General features: G+C 44.3%; 1 protein-coding gene across 1 annotated transcript; it reads right to left on the minus strand.

Annotated features, from left to right (window-relative positions):
- Positions 1 to 1,887: 1,887 nt before the first annotated feature.
- SRP72 (signal recognition particle 72) lies at positions 1,888 to 15,711 on the minus strand. Its single transcript, XM_079305436.1, has 19 exons — positions 15,554 to 15,711; positions 14,417 to 14,537; positions 12,535 to 12,658; positions 11,583 to 11,726; positions 10,804 to 10,915; positions 9,709 to 9,740; positions 9,031 to 9,155; positions 8,880 to 8,937; positions 8,569 to 8,700; positions 8,047 to 8,175; positions 7,485 to 7,557; positions 6,857 to 6,921; positions 5,750 to 5,845; positions 5,197 to 5,300; positions 4,506 to 4,583; positions 3,745 to 3,882; positions 3,424 to 3,461; positions 2,955 to 3,114; positions 1,888 to 2,143 (listed from the first exon to the last, which is right to left on the minus strand). Exons 1-19 carry the CDS (start codon positions 15,657 to 15,659, stop codon positions 1,969 to 1,971), a joined length of 2,010 nt encoding a protein of 669 aa, XP_079161562.1. The 5' UTR covers positions 15,660 to 15,711; the 3' UTR covers positions 1,888 to 1,968.
- Between the last annotated feature and the right edge of the window lie 229 nt (positions 15,712 to 15,940).

Genomic DNA, 15,940 nt, shown 5'->3' on the forward strand with positions numbered 1-15,940 from the left:
CTCCCATCCCCGCGGGATTTGTTCCCAGCTTGCCTCTTCCTGCGCGCCCAGCTGCGGCGCAGCCGTCAGGACACTGTCTGGGTACCCGGGACAGGGCTCCAGCAGTGTCACGAGTCAGCCTTCCCATCAGGGCAGAGTTTGTGCTAGGTTTGACCAGAGAAGACGCTTGAAGAACAGAGCTGCGTTCTCCTCCAGTATCTTTCCTCCAAACAGGATTGCTGCAGGACAGTGCTCTCTCTCCGGTAGTCACCAGCTGCTGCCTAAGCAGAGGCACATGGCCCAGGGAGGTAATTTAAAACACCACTCTTCAGCACTCAGTTGGTCAGCAAGTGCCTGCCAGCCACTCATGGCAACTGTTTTCTTTCTCTGTGCTCTGTTCCTTTGTCTCTCTCAGACAACACATTTCAGCCCCCTACTCAGATACTCCCACTGTACAGGCAAAGTAAAAAATAATGGATTCTGCACAATAGATTTTTACTCCCTGGAGACTCAAGAGTTATTTCTTAAGCCACAGTAACTTGTAATGTCCCTCGATCCCTGCCTTTTAAGGCATTTGCTTTATTTAAACTCTTTCAGAGACAAAAGCCTTTTGGGCTGATATCTGACAACCACTCTCCCAGGGGCTATTTCAACCCACTGACAGACCATGTCTGGAAAAATGTTTTGGCTACATTCAGGTCAAACCAGAAGTTTCGAGACATGCATTGAGAGATAGTAGTTTATCATAAATAAGTTTTCAGCAGAATGAGATACACAGTTATAATTCTGTATAACTTAGTATGCTGTTTGCTTAGCTTTACTCCCTCATTCTGAGTAGCTGGATTTGCTAAAGCCTCAAGCTGCAAACCATAAACTTACACCTCCATACCTGAAATTAGTTTTCTTAGTAATTTTCCTAGTAGATGGTATATTGCTGTGTTTTGTCTTTAATACAGGAAGAATATTGATAACACAGTTGCTTTCATTGTTGATAAATGTCTTTATCCTAACACTTGGGGTTTTTGTAGCTTCCCATGCTCTGCCAGCGAGTAGGTGCACCAGAAGATAAGGAGACAACTGTCAGCAAAGCTGCAACAAGAACCATCAGCAGTCTTCCTGCACACACACAGAGAAATACCTCGGTAAGGTATTAAAGATCCAGACCAAAAATAACCATTGGGCCAAGAAGGGTGGGCCAAGAAGCAGGGTGGGCACTTACAAGTCGCAAAGGTTTCTTTGGAGTTTCTTTTGTTCTGGGCTCCTCTCCAGTCACCAGACTTAAGCTGACCTGCTGCTGTACCACTCCATTTTCATAAACCCAGCATCTAAGACTTGTAGAAAAATAGGATCAAGGCCAAAGGAGGATAAAGTGCACTTGAGACAACCACACACATTCCGCTCACTTTTTTTTTGCCAAGCCCTTTTAAAATAAGGCAGCCGGCCTGCAGAAAATAGGACCCTGATTTTGCTGCCATCCACTTCACCATGCTTTTTCCTAACAGACTTGTTATCCCCCTTCAGCTTCCCTTATCCTGTATTACAAAGCCCAGATGTTGTTTTCTAAGATACTTTGTGGCTTTGCTTTTTGATGGTCAATGACTGACATAAAACACAGTGACTGCATGATGCACAGACAAATCTAAAGGCCTAAACTGACATATATGCAAGAGGAGCATGAAACTACATTTCAAGAAATTATCCCATTGATTATCCCATATCTCTTAAATGTCTGGCAACACGGAAACAGATTTCTTCTTAGGGGCTATGCTTGACTTTGATGGCAACAACCCAAGTCACAGTGGAGGCAAACGTGAGGAAGAGAACTTGCTGAGCAGACACATCATGGCATCTATACCAGCCCATCTCCCCCAGATCAGGCAGGCAGGACAGAGATCCAGATGGCAAGAGTCTTTCATCAGCACTTGCTTTTGATCTTTATTCTGCAACCAACATCATATACTGAAGGAGGGAGGTTACATATCTTGCTTTTTACCACCCTCCTTTAGCTCCTTTCTTCTTTTTCTGCTGCTGTTTCTTCTTGGTGGCTGGAGCACCCGCAGGTTTTTGGTGCCTGGGAGGGATGACGTTACTTGTAGCCGATACAGCTGCCCCGCTGCCAGGCCGAGGGGAGGTAGGTGGGCTGCTGGCAGTTCTACTGGCATCCCTGCAGGAGGACAAGAGAAAAAGACACCATGTGGGTTTATAACCACCTGCAAGATGTGGTTATATGGTACTAATGCAGGAAGCTGACAGTGAAAAGCTGCAACAGCCCCATTAGGTAGCTAGCATTATGAGGGCACCCATGCGAGGACATCTTACATAGGTTTCAAAATGCAGAAAGAGCTCGCGGAGGATGAGAACATCCTCTCAAAGGGCAGCAATCACCTCCTAACTGATGTTCACTAGATGGTGTAAGGCCCTGACAATGAAAGCAAGGCTAACTTTTGAATAGATATGTGACAGCTCATGCAACACACAAGAAGCCTTTCAGGTCCCACTCCTAGGCAGTGCAAACCCAGCCTCCTTCCTCTCAGATGCCAGTAAGACACCACCTTGCTGTCAGCCTTCATACATAATGGTAATTCTCGTTCCAGCTCAAGTAATCAGTGTCAGCTTAGAATAAAGTACAGTGTTTTCTCAAATCATGCTAATGCTTCTGCAGCTGCCAAAACGGTTGAAAGCAAATTGCTCAAGAGAAGTCATGCAAAATTCATCTCATTGCCAAAAGAAAAGTGCATTAAAAGACTATGAGAATTTTATTTGCACCTTGAATCATGCCTATTCTATCATATTGGTTTTCAGGAACCTATATGGATCTCCAGGGAGAGCAGCTATTAGCAGATTCCAGCAGCAAAAATGTCACGTGCTATCACGGCTGATGCGGTGACAAAGCTACAGCAGAGCAGCACACACACAGCCCTCCCAGCTGCCCAGGAATGAATCCCTGCATCAATCTTTACAAACCAGGTACTTACAGTTCAGAGGAGCCAGTTGTGGTTGAACCCTGAGTCCCCTTGCCAACCTGATCCTTCTTCTTGCCCTTTTTCCGTCCACGGTAGTAGGACCGCTCTCGCATTGGAAGCCACCGCTCAGGGTCGGGAGTCACCTTGGGGTCATAGTTCTTTGGCAGCTTTCCTGCAGAACATCCAGTGCCAGGAAATGAGACTGGGGTCAACACACTAGAGGCATCACCAAGGGACACGCATGGGATGTCAGTAGCTGGGCAGCGCAACCAGCAACTACATCATCCTATCAAGGTGTTTCTCTGTTGCTCTTGCTTCTGAGGAAAAAATGCCCCAACCAAACAAGCTATCCAGGCTCCCAGAGACCCAGTCCTAGTAAAGGGCTCTAGCTCCTAGGGACCTGGAGGCTGGCTATTTGAAGAAAGAATCTGGAGAGCTCTCTGGAGCTGTGCTGTGGCAACAGCTAGAAAACACAACTTACCCTTCTTTTTCTTCTTCTTTTTCTTCACTTCCCCTTGTCTGAAAGGAAAACAACACACTGTGATATAGCAGAGACAGAGCAGACAAGTCAATTAAAACTAACTCTAAGAAGCTAAACCATTCCCATCTCTTTAAGAACTTCTGCTGCTGTCTGCTGCTGTATAAAGCTACTTGCAGTTAAAGGACAGGCTCCTTTTCCACTAACCTGCCTTCTACAGCTATTCCTTCACCATACCAGGTGTGGTTCTTGAACCACCCCAAAGAAGGATGCACCAGAGCTATGGCAATAAAATGAAATAAAACATTTAGCAGTCTGCTTTACCCTTGCTCCTTCTGCTGGTTGTCTCCAGTGAGCTTGCCAGCTTTCTTCCGAACATAGGTTGCTCCATGGGAGTTCTCCAGTGCATCAACATCCACTTTCAGTGACATGGTGTCTGAGGAAGGCAAGTGTTTGCTAAGACTGCAAGGGAAGAGCTCAGGGATGCAAACCAGCAAGCATAAACACCCATGTTCTTCCAGACAGCAAGAGGAAACCTCAGCTTGAATAAATTCTGTCTGTTAGCAATGCAGACACCAGCCAGGCTTATGGGCCTATTTCCATCTCTCTCACTAGCTTCTTACACAAGCTGGAATGAGCTGCTTAATTGCCATCTGCTTCATTTTTTTCCTCTAATAATATGGGGACACAGGGAACAACTTCCTGTGAAAGTAGCTCAGGTGACAAAAGCAGTATGTAAACCAGATTTTGCGTAAGCAAGAGCTTAGCCATATTATATCAGTCCTGCATTATTACCACAGGTTTAAGATTCTGACAGAAAAGACGGACGTGCTCTTATTTTTGGTTCAACCTTGTCTTATTAATTCTCAAAGAGAGGAAGACCAAAGATAAAAAGGTCCTAAGATCACAGTAATGAAGCCAATTAGAGAAATACTGTAACTCCAGACAGCTTGACCTGAATATGTAGCTGTTCCAGGGAAGTTCCTTGCCTTTTTTCCAGTAAGAGTGGGTCTGAAGTCCCCACCCAGCTTAAAATACAAGGAAGTAATACCCAAACACCTCTTTCACCACCATTAAAAGGATACACTTTAGCTTTTTCAGGGTCAACGAGGGAATAGGCAGAGATGAGCTGTGCCAGAGTATGCACATCTTTTGGGTTTTGCCTTTGTAGAGGGAAAAAAAAAAAGTCCGAAACAAAACAGAAAAATTTTGTTACCGATGTTACTCATCCCAAAGACTGATAACACCACACAGTGCTTGCTGCTGCAGCACAATTGCTATCTGTGGGGACAGACATGTTAGGATGTGGTCTTCTCCAGAGCATAGCACCCAACACCACTGGTGTGGATAAAGGGAGGTGCAGACAACTTCACAGTATCATGAAGCAGGCAATAGAAGAGGAAAAACCCAGTAGCAAAGGCAAGCTAACACTCCCCCCAATAAAAGATCCCATTAAATGCACAACAGAAACTAAGACCTAGACATCCATGTTTATGTAGCACTAGAAAAAACTGCATTCCAGTCCCCAAAGCAATGGTCACTGCACACAACAGGCTTCTGGGATAAGTCTATCAGGTTTTCAAGTGAACATCAATTACAGATCAAATGAAATATCTCCCCTTCTTCCAAAATACAGATTTGGATTGAAGCCCCTGTGCAAAAGCAACTCTAAAGGACAGCTACTAGTCAATCAAAATTGTCAGACACTGCCTGCCACCAGACAGCTTGCAGAGGACTCTGGGTGGAGACCTGCTGCTCAGCAACCACCCAACTCACTTCCAGAGCTCCTCCAAGTCGCTGATTGCTTCCTTCTTCCTGCCATGCTTTAGTTTGAAGTTGGCAGCTTCCCTTATCAGAGACAAATGGACAGGAGACTTTGGCTGAAAGACACAGCAGCCATGATTAGTTCCTTATTATCACAGCATGGAGCCCAGCTCTAGCTGGCTTTAATGCCCCTTGGGTTGGCCAAGGAGAACTGAGCTAACATCCTATTATGCAGAAAGCAGACCACCTATGCACTCTGGGAAGTCAGGCAGAAAAACAAGGGACAAGGCAACTTGCTACTTCACCATGTTTTTCCATCAGGGAGAAGTCCTGATTGCTACATTTAGGCATCCATTGATGCCACTCTCCTAATCTGACAGGAGCTGCTGCTCCCTATTTGTAACATCTAAAATAATATATTATTGATAAATGCTCACAAAACAGGAGCTCACATGTCTCCAAACCCCCAACTGGATAACTGCTGGGGCTACACATCAACAGAAAAAGCTGAATTGGATGAGTTAGAAAATCCAGGACAGATTCTTGCACCTCTGGCCTGACTTGCCTGGTGCTGCTGATACCACTGGATAGCCTGTGTGAAGACTTCAATTGCACTGTCAATATCCTCTTCGTGACTGTACATTGTCACCAATGCAGACACCTGCAAACATTCAAGAGCAGTATATAGCAGATCTTAATGCAAATTGTCTATAGCCAGAGTCTCAGCAGTTTAATGATGGATTTCCCAAAAGCAGAGTCAGTGTGAGCTTTCTGCTGTCCCTAAAAAACAGCTGTGGTAACTGGCCGAATACCCAGGTCAGATCCTCCTACCCAAGTCACTCCCAAAGGAACTCCCCATCATCTTTTTCCTACAGCACAAGCCTAAAATTGCATTCACAAAAGGACTCTTCATGTCCTAGCACTTTATTTGCTTATCACAGGACTCAGTTTCATTCAAAAACCTTTTTCTCCCCCCATTTTCTATGCCAAGAGCCTTGAAAAAAGAAATCAGCACTGAAGAGATTATAAGGATACCATCCATTGTCAATATCCCAGTCACAAGTAGAGGTGACACAGGGCAAGGAGCTGTTATTGTTGACAGCCCCTATAAATTATTTTGATCATTCACACTTACAATTGGAACAGGTCCACAACTTTGAGCCCCTTATCCTTATGCTGAACATATGAGCATTTACATCAAGCATTTCTGAATACCAGATGTGAATAAGCATGCAGACCAGGCTGATGCTGCAGGGATGGAACACAGCAGTTTCCTCCTAAGGCCTGTTGTCCAAACGCTGCTTCTTAAACATCCCAACAGTACATACCAGCAACCAGCAGTTGCTCCAGTCATGTTATGCAAGTAAATGCAGGACTGAGAGTCAGGACTGAGTTATGCAACATGCAAGGACTGAGAGATTACCTACCAGGGAGTGGGAACATAGGCAAAGAGCATCCCTCTGACAGGCAGAGTACTTCTGTGGTATGTTCAGGCTACCTGAAGCAAGTTATAATAATACCACCTTTGTCCAAGACAAGGAAGATGGGCTCAGAATCTTTGCAGACACTCAAGCCAAGAGGAAACCATGGGGAAGAGGCAAAAAGGAGCAGGCAGTGCAAAGGTCTCCTTCAAGGGAAAAACTTTACACAGTGTAGATGCAGTTTTGCTTACCATACCAGGCTTGTGCTGCAGTTCTTCTATGCTCCTCAGGATCATGCAGGCTTTGGTGACACTGCCTAGAAGAGAAACAAGGAAGAACACACTCTGAATGGAACCACAACACCTGATCCCACCAGTGAACTTTGAGCCAAAGGCAAACAATGGGGACAGAACAATTCCCCTTCTCACAACATCTTTCCTATTCTAGGAATTCAGGACAGGCCTCAATAAAATGGATCTTTCTGCTCTTGCCACATCCTGCAAAGGTACAGAATTCAAGGATTTTGGCTATCAGGGAGTTCTCGTCAGGCTCAAGTCTATGCTGCCTGACTGCACACAGGAATGGTACCATTATGGAGCCTCACATTACTCTCAAAATCCTCCCCAGAAGAGATTCAGCCCTATTATTCACAGAGACTGTGGGCACTTCTGCCAGCAATCTGTGGAGCCTATATATCCAAATATTAAGTTATCAGCATTATTCTGCCATAGCAAAATATATATATTACCTGACTGAAAGTATCTCTGCTCTGCATTCCTGTCACAACAGTGACTGCAGCAAAGATTGCCCTGAAGTCTGGTTTTCTTACCCCTTGTACCATTGTCATGTGCAGACACTTCCCAAAGGAGGACTAGATACCTTGAGCAATTTTTAGCTGGGCCATCGTCAGCTTGATCTCAGCTGCATTGGCAGGGTGCTGTTCTGCAAAGTCCTGAGAATCAGAAGAAACAACAATTAAACTTGTGTGTGGGAAGCAGGCTGCTGCTTTGGTGAATCATATGTCATGCTGAGTCACAGCAAGCTGGCAACAGCCAAAGGAAGCTTTCCAGCACAGGCAGGCTTCAGCACACAGCAGAGAAGGACCTCCAAGTGTGCCCTTTCAGATTTCTGTCCCAGGCCACTCATTCTTTCCCAAGAAGGCTGTTGGAAACTGCTTCTAAGCAGCGCAGCAAAGCCCATCTCTTACCCTAGAAGTCTACTACAGCTACCTAAGCATAAAAATCAGAGGTGAAAGGGAACTATTCCCCTTTAAATGCAGAATTATTCAATTGGGTGGAAAGCTTTCCAGCAGCATTAAACCAAACAAAATAAGGAGTCAGATAGCCCTGGAAATTTAAACCAAATTAAACAAAGGGAAAACAGCACAGGAGAACACAAAGTACAAGTTTAAATGGCACTTGGCCAACTTTCTCTTATCTACCTGCAGAAGCACTACGGCCTTTGCATGCTGCTTCTCACGACACAGCTGGGCTGCCTGTATAAGCACAGGGAGCAAATGCTCAGGGCTCTGGGACTGCAGGCTTGCTGACAGCTTGCGGCACTGATCTGCCTGGAGTGGAATGAGAGAACACACTTTTCTCATTGTAAGCACCTTACACATGGCTAAGAAACCAACAGTATATAAGAAGACGTACTAGTGGTGACTCCCCTGAAATGAGTACAAAAAACCAGGAAGTCTGCTCAGTGGCCCTTCAAATACATCTAAGAACCCCCACATCCCTTTTGTTTTCTAGTTATCTCCACACCATCCTCCCTGCACCAATATCCAAGTCACTAAACAAACAGTTGTGCTTTTAGGGATGATTTTATTTTCCTGCTCATTTATGTGCCTAAACCAAGAGGTTCTATCTTCTGACACACAACAGTGGCATCTCTATTTTTGCCCAGTCAAACTCCTGCGGATTTAATCCGTAGCTACTTACTGTAGATCAGTTTCCCCTACCTGGTTAGTGTACATTGCAAGCAAAGCTTTGTTGAATTCAATGGCCTGGAGCTGCTTCTTGGAGAGTTTATGCTCAACACCTTCTGCATTAGTCAACTTCACCTTTTTCTTTGAATCAAAGACATTTTGGTCCTGGGGAAATTGCACATCATGAGAAGATTTCACTACATTCCTTGAATAAGAAAAGGTCCCTGGGTCTGCAATTTAACTACTGTTTAAGAAAACATCTTTAGTGATTATCTCCCTTCTCTCCACAGAAGCAGAGAAGTAAGCTGAGTAACCACAATGAAAGTGGCAAGGTAATTCTATACCTTGTTAATTGTGATGATATTATTTGCAATGACAGCAAGGAGTCCTACATCTGTTGGCCTGCAGATAAGAAAAGCAGAAAGCATACTGTCACTGAACAGTAGTCTGTCAGAGATGTAAGGCTGAGCATTTGTTTTAAAAAAATCCTCTTACTTCAACTTAATTATTTGATTGTAGAGCTGTAGAGCATCCTCTGTACGGCCCTGCAGTTGCATGATATAAGCCATCTGACCATGAATAATAGCCAGTTCAGCCTCAATGTCCTCCTCTGTCACATCCTGAAGGAAAATCAAAGCAAAAGTAAAAAGCTGCTATCTCACCTCTCTTCCAGCTTCAAATTCTGCTGGCAAACATCTGTGAGCATTCCTGGGTAGTATTAGCAGCAAAGTACCCAAGCTACCACAGGTGAAGGCTGTATCCACAGCACAAAGAGAAGCATATCTGAGTTAAACTAGGTGAAAAGAAAGCTTCACCTACTCCAGCTAGAATCTGAAGATTACCTTAACTTGTACATTCAATCTGCCCCTCTGCAGTGATTGGTTACAAATTCCGTTTGTCACCGCTCACTCAGTATGTTCATCCCTAGCAGGAATAGGTCACAGGGAGGTTTCAGACAACCTGTACCCTTCTACTTGCACCAGAACAGGCAACTATGCAAGGAACACAGCAACAAACAGCCTGCAGTGTCAGCTGCTCTCCTGCAATGGCCATGATGGCTGCCCCAGCCTCAAAAGCTGGTACTAGCAGAACAGCCCTGGCTCTCCTCTGGCTCTCTGCACTTCGTGACTGCACCCGCTGCTGCAAAGCAACAGGACAACATCAGGAACTTACAGAGTCTTCTGACAGCGACTGGCGGCACAGCTCTACAAGGAAAAACAATTTGAAAAACACAGTTTAGAAGGCTTTAGGGGGAAAAATCAGGCAACAAGCATGAGGAAACATACAATTTTTTCATGTATCCCTGAAGCTTCTGCAAAACTACAAGGGCACAGCAGACTACCACCCTGATAATGGATGGGACTAAGCATGAGAGAGTAGACTGTGAGATGCAGAAGAAATATTAAAGGCACAGAAGAGACTGTCCCTCCCAGACACTCATTTTCTCTCCTGAGCAAACTTCCTTAGACCTAGCTTCTGATCTTTCCCATACAGATCTCTCAGCTGGAACTGCTTACTGGTCTTGGGAGTTAAGTGCTGCAAGCCTGCAATATTCAGCTTACAACACCCTTTACAGAGCAGCAATTCTGTTAGTTTTCAGTACCCATACTAGTCACTTCTTAACTTTCTCATCCTTCACCAGAACATCACTTGTTTGCTCTCCAAATGACTACTATCAAAGGACACACGCTCAAATTACACATGCTTATCACTTGTATGGGACAGGTTTTTTTCTTCATCAAAACTGGGACAGAACTGACCTATTTATCTGCAAGAGCAATTAGATCAGACAGAAACTAGTCCTTCCTAGTCCTCTCCCCAGTTCTTCTTTTTAAACACAAAAAATCCCCATTTCACTCCATAAAAAAAAAAATCCTCTTTGCTAAAAAGCTCATTTACTAGCTAATACTAATTCATAGCATGAAGTATTTTGAAGTCTTACAGCATGTCTTTAAATACATACTCATACTAACAAAATCAGGAGTTAGAATAGATGATGCATCTCACATCTACTTTCTGCTTCATAAAAATACACAAAGTTATTGAATACAAATCAGGGGGCTGTAGAAGAGACAGGAAGTGGTACATGCTGCATGGCTCTGGAAAAGAGTTGCAGAGGAATTCTTTACCAAAAAGATTCTGCATCAAATCCTGCTGCTGGTCAGTCTTTAAATTCTCAAAACCTCTTTTCCTCTGATTTGTGTCTACGGAGAGCGAATAACTACTTATACCACACAAAGCTTTCCTCTCACCTCACCAGGCTCTTACCTTCTGCTTTTTGTAATTTTTTCATTGCTTCATTTAGCTTTCCTTGCCCAATCAATGCACATGCACTGTTATAACACAGCTCATAGGTAGCTTCTCGAAGGCCTAAATCCTCCTAGCATGAAAAACAAATATAACATTGCATAAACACCAACTGATCTGTACAGATTTAACAGGCAACAGACACAAACCAAAGTTTTCCTGTATTTTCCAATGAATCCTTGAAAAATAAATCTAAGAAGCAAATTTAGCAGGGCACCTGTTAAATTTAACACCTGGCAAGTAAGTTGCAGCACAAAGGATCTTCCCACTCACTACACAAAGTTAGAGGCAACTGACAAGACAGCAAAGAAACTCCGACCTGAACCTGGGAACTACTTAGGCTGGTGCAAGACGGCAAGTAAGAGCTGCTGCTCTAGCGAATTAGAAAGTGGATCTTCAGCACTGAACAGAAAGCTGAACATGCTGTGTACACCTCCAAGGACAAGGATTTCTAAACAAATGTGAACATTACAATCTTTACTGCTCATTAACAAAAATATTCCCAAGCATGGCTTGGTGATCAGAGCAACTAGCTTTAACCCTGGGCAAGAGAGTAATGAGAGAGAAACATTTATTTCTCCATACAGGGAAAATCACTTGGTGATCTTCAACACACTCAGAAATCTTTATGAGACAGGAACATATTTCTAACCCATTCAGTATCTACAATTCCAATACAACCTGTATTCTTTATTCCTTGGCTCTCACTCTTACACCCATAGACACACATACTCACTTACTGGCACCACCTTCTCCCATGTGCTTTGTGCTGCCACAACAGCAGAGAGGTTGGTTTTTCTCTCCTCCTCATACTCATCCTGGGAGTTGCGGATAAGATCCCTGTATGCAGCCAGACAATCGTCATAACGCTCCAGTCTGTACAACTGAGAAAGGAAAGAGATTAGCCCTCAGAACAGTATTTTTCTGTGCATGCTGGTAACTGTAGCCTCCTTCCTCCCTCCCCATGGACTGAGGGCAGCAGAGCATCTTATGTTTTCTAGCTGAACATTACTAACATTTGCATCTACTTTTAAGGGCAAACTATATAGACTACACTTACAAGGACTCAAGCAATGACACCAGATACCTGCACCAAAATGACACAGTTTTTACTCCTAAAACAGCTTCTTTAAATGCATTAGTTTACTCAGTTTTGTCCTAAAACAGCCTTCTTCCAAATTAGATTGCTTCTCTAAAATAGAAATTAAATAATGGTCTTTCATGCAGCTGAGAGAAGATAGTGAATTGTTCACAAAACTGTTCTGATCAACCAAGAAAAAAAAAAAAAGAGAAGAAAAAGCATAATGTCTTTTCTGCATCACTTTTAATGCCTAAGATGTCAGGTCCCACAAACCATTCCTGAACAGGTATCTAATGCAAACAGATGGCTGAACCACAAACAAGTCCCACTAGTTCTCATTCTTCCTCAACCAGATGGCTAATACCAGGCCAGACTCAGGAAGGGAGTGGAAGTCACAAATGTATTGCTTTGGTTCAGTGGGAATAAGATGATGACTCTGCTGCCAGAAATAGACAACTGAAGCTCCACTGAAGTTTGAGCAGTTGGAAACACACCTGTCCTTACCTTCGAGCCAGAGAAGGAAATTCTGTCCCCATACCTGCCCCCCATTAGAGGAGGGACAAGGCATCTAGTATATGAAACTCCCATGAAGAAGAAAAGCTTGTAATTACCACTTGTCCATAAAGCTCCTTCAGTTTGTCTGTCTGCTGACTGGCACTCTGAATGGTCTTGAGAGCACTTTCAATACGGTTCAACCGGTATTCACAGTAGGCCTTCTCAAAGGCAATAACATCACTGCAAGGACAGACAAATGCTGACAGCATGCACTACAGTTTCCACTCAACAGCATTCACTGACGTATAACCAGCCCTAATTAGTGAGACTCCTACATACCAAAAACCCAAATATGTGATCCCAGATTACTGAATTATGTATCTCTTGAGCACTGAAAGTATCTTCTATCTACTCGGCATTCAACAGAGAAAGCATAACAAAATTTCATCCAAAAAAAAAAGGTTCCTTTTTAATGGCATTTCCACACACATTGTATTCCAAATCCTCTTTGCTCCAGGCCGCCTAAAAATTATGCTAATCAAATGCTTAAAAGGTAAAACAACAGCAAACTTCATTCCCTAACATTTTCTTAAGAAGGCATTACATTGCAATGAAATATTGTTACAGCAAACTTTTAAATACAATCGACTCATGATGGAGGGGGGGCGAAGTATAAAACACAGTCCAACAGGCCAACATCAAGACAAAGGTAACATTAACCTATTTTGAAATATCATTGCAGCAGAACTGTAGCAAAAGAGTTTGCTTTTACCAACATAAAACTGGCTTCAAAGCAAGCTCACACTAGGAGGGAAGCATTCTCAAAGAAGCAGAGCCTTGAATGCTATGTTCCACTTACTCTCTGAGTTACCACTTAAGCCAAAGAAAAATTAATCAGCAATTTCTTTAGTTCATGCCTGGGGCCACTTATTGTCAGCTTTACTTTGCCTATTTAAAATTAACTCAGTTCAACTGAGTATTAAGGAAGTTTGAAAATTAATGGCATTTAGAATTAAAGCAAAGCAGCCTCAGAGCAGGATAGGAAAACTTCAAGATAGACCAAGAACCACCACTTTCCTTGCTCTACAGGACATAGAAACAGACACACAGTAGAATGAGCTGAAAGAAGTTATAGGAAGAACTCTGAAACCAGATGAATTAAAAAAAGTTCCTTCTCCTTCCTACATAATAAAATAATAAGCAATAAAACTTGAATTAAGCACCTTTTGTCCCAGGAAAGAAGGAATTGGTGAAAAGGGTAATTACATGTTATTCAGATGTAAATAAAAACAAAGGTATGTTTCATCACACTGATAACTTCAAAACACCTTTCTGGGAAGTTCCTTAATAAGAACAGTATCTGGAATACAAAAATTTTGCTGGCAGCCAGTTCTTGGGTAGCACTTTTTATCCTTGTCATTGCACAAAGAGCATACTTATGAGAAACAAAATTAAAATCTTACGGAGACAAATGGGAAGCTTGACTTGTTCTCAAACACAATTTGTCTCCAAGGTCCTGGTTTTGAGAGGATGCACAAAGGACCTGCACCACCCCAAAAGCTGAGGCAGTTCCTTCAAGCTGGCAAAGCAATGGACCGCAAGGATCTGTATGGTCAGACAGCCAAGCAAACCCAACAGCTTGCTGCTACCAACCAAAGTTTATCCCTTCTCACTTCCTTCCTGGAGTCCCCTTCCCTTGTAGCAGCCATGCTACTCAGCCACATCTACAAGCAGAATTAGCATGTGAAGGTAGCTGAAAACTTGGTTAGGGACAAACCCGTCAACAGTAACAGCAAGACATTAGACTACTTCAAACTCAACCAGACCTTGTCTCACCTCCTCCCACAAATACGTCACTGAGAAGACCAACCCCAATGTCTTTCAGCATATTCTGGCCTTTATTTTGTTGCCTTATTAGGCCCCTCCACTGAGGCTGCAGCAGCTTCTCAAAGACTTAGGAATGTCATATTTTGTAGAGCACAGCAAGACACAACTCACCTGGTTAACACTTTAGTGTGGGTATTGATTACACCAAGGGCTTCCTTGAAGTTCCCATTCTGGATAAGACACACTACTTTACAATGAAGTGCAGTCACATCATCTTTGTTGATCTGCAATACTGGAGGAGAAACTAGTTTCAACACAACAATCTAACTCATAATCAAATACATTCAGGCTTTGTAAGAGACTAATTTTGTTACAGCTGCAAAAATCCATCCTAAAGAGTTATCACATCAACTTAAAGCATCCTGGCAAGGCTTGCTTTGGCTCAGATCATGAAACAAACCCCATCAGGATAAAAGAATCCAGCATAAATCCAGAAACATGCACTGTGCTAACATGTCTGGAAGAGCTGAACCAAAGGGGCTATACACACCTGGGCAAACCGTTCCTTGGCATTTCACTTCCAAGCAGAGAACACAGTGTCAAGGCCCCAGTGCCACATAAAGGATACTCAGGAATGAAAACAGCTAGTATAGAAGAACAGTGTGGCTCTTGTCAGAGCGTCACTTTACATGCTAAAACTTTCTGCTAGTAGATGACAGTGAGGAAAACTAGAAGAGAGGCATGGGATTTGCTATTTGATTTTTTCCACGGATGCTAGCTTTTCCAGGATAGGAGATTAATCCCTACTGCATATCACCAGCAAAGACAAAACTTTTAACCACAACGTGCCTTATAGGGCAATTCCGTTTTGGGTGCCAAATCACCAAAACAACACATCTCATCGTGACCTCTCCGTTTCGAGGAAGTTACTGCTCCCGAGTCAGTCCATATGCAGAACAGCACTCCTGCAGTTCCCGGAGGAAAAGCCCTCCTTCCTCCCAAGATCAAAACAGAAGGAAAACCTACAAGTAACTCCGAAGGCTTGACCCACAAAAAAAGGATGCGTGATGCAACACAAGCACCCGATGGTCGCGGTACTGCAGCGGAGCCTGGGCCCCGGGTGCCCCTCTTCCCTCTACCCCAACACAGTAAAATCCCCGGAGCCTTTGCCCACAGCCCTGCTCGCAGCACCAAACCTACGGACGGACACCACCCGCTCCCCGCCACACCGCCCCTTCACAAGGCCAACGAGCCCCGATAGAGACCACAGAGCCGCGGGGCGGGGACCGGCACTGTCGCCGTACTCACTTTTATTGACGGACTTGAGTGCGCGGGCGAAATCGCCGTTTTGGCCGCAGCGATTCACTTCGCTCCACAACCCCGCCACCGCTGCCGTCCCGGCGGCCGCCGCCATCTTGGCACCGGGACTAGACACACGTCGCGGGAGCGGCGCTGCGCCGGAAGCGGAACTGACGAACGGGGCCCCGCCCCCAGCGGGCGCTCGTACCCTTCCGGCAGCCCCACCCTTTCCGGCCCCTCCCCCCGCCTTGCTTGGAGCCGCCGCTGGACCCGTGCGCTTTGATTTTATCATTGTCCAGCTTCTACTCTTGCGGGCAACGCTGCGACTATGAGGTGTAATAGGGGCCAGTGCCGGTTCTGCACCTGGGCAACCCTTGTGGTGTATATAGACTGGGG

The sequence above is a fragment of the Erithacus rubecula genome, assembly GCF_903797595.1.
Source record: "Erithacus rubecula genome assembly, chromosome: 5".
Classification (NCBI taxonomy): Eukaryota; Metazoa; Chordata; class Aves; order Passeriformes; family Muscicapidae; genus Erithacus; species Erithacus rubecula.

Bases quoted from the DNA above. Each gene is read 5' to 3' on its own strand.
- SRP72 (XM_079305436.1), bottom strand. From the start codon at position 15,659: ATGGCGGCGGCCGCCGGGACGGCAGCGGTGGCGGGGTTGTGGAGCGAA. The intron at 10,916-11,582 runs GTAAGTGAGTAT...TTTTCATGCTAG, and splicing joins CATGGGAGAAGGTGGTGCCA to GAGGATTTAGGCCTTCGAGA. The intron at 4,584-5,196 runs GTGAGTTGGGTG...CCCTCTACAAAG, and splicing joins GACTTGGAGGAGCTCTGGAA to GCAAAACCCAAAAGATGTGC.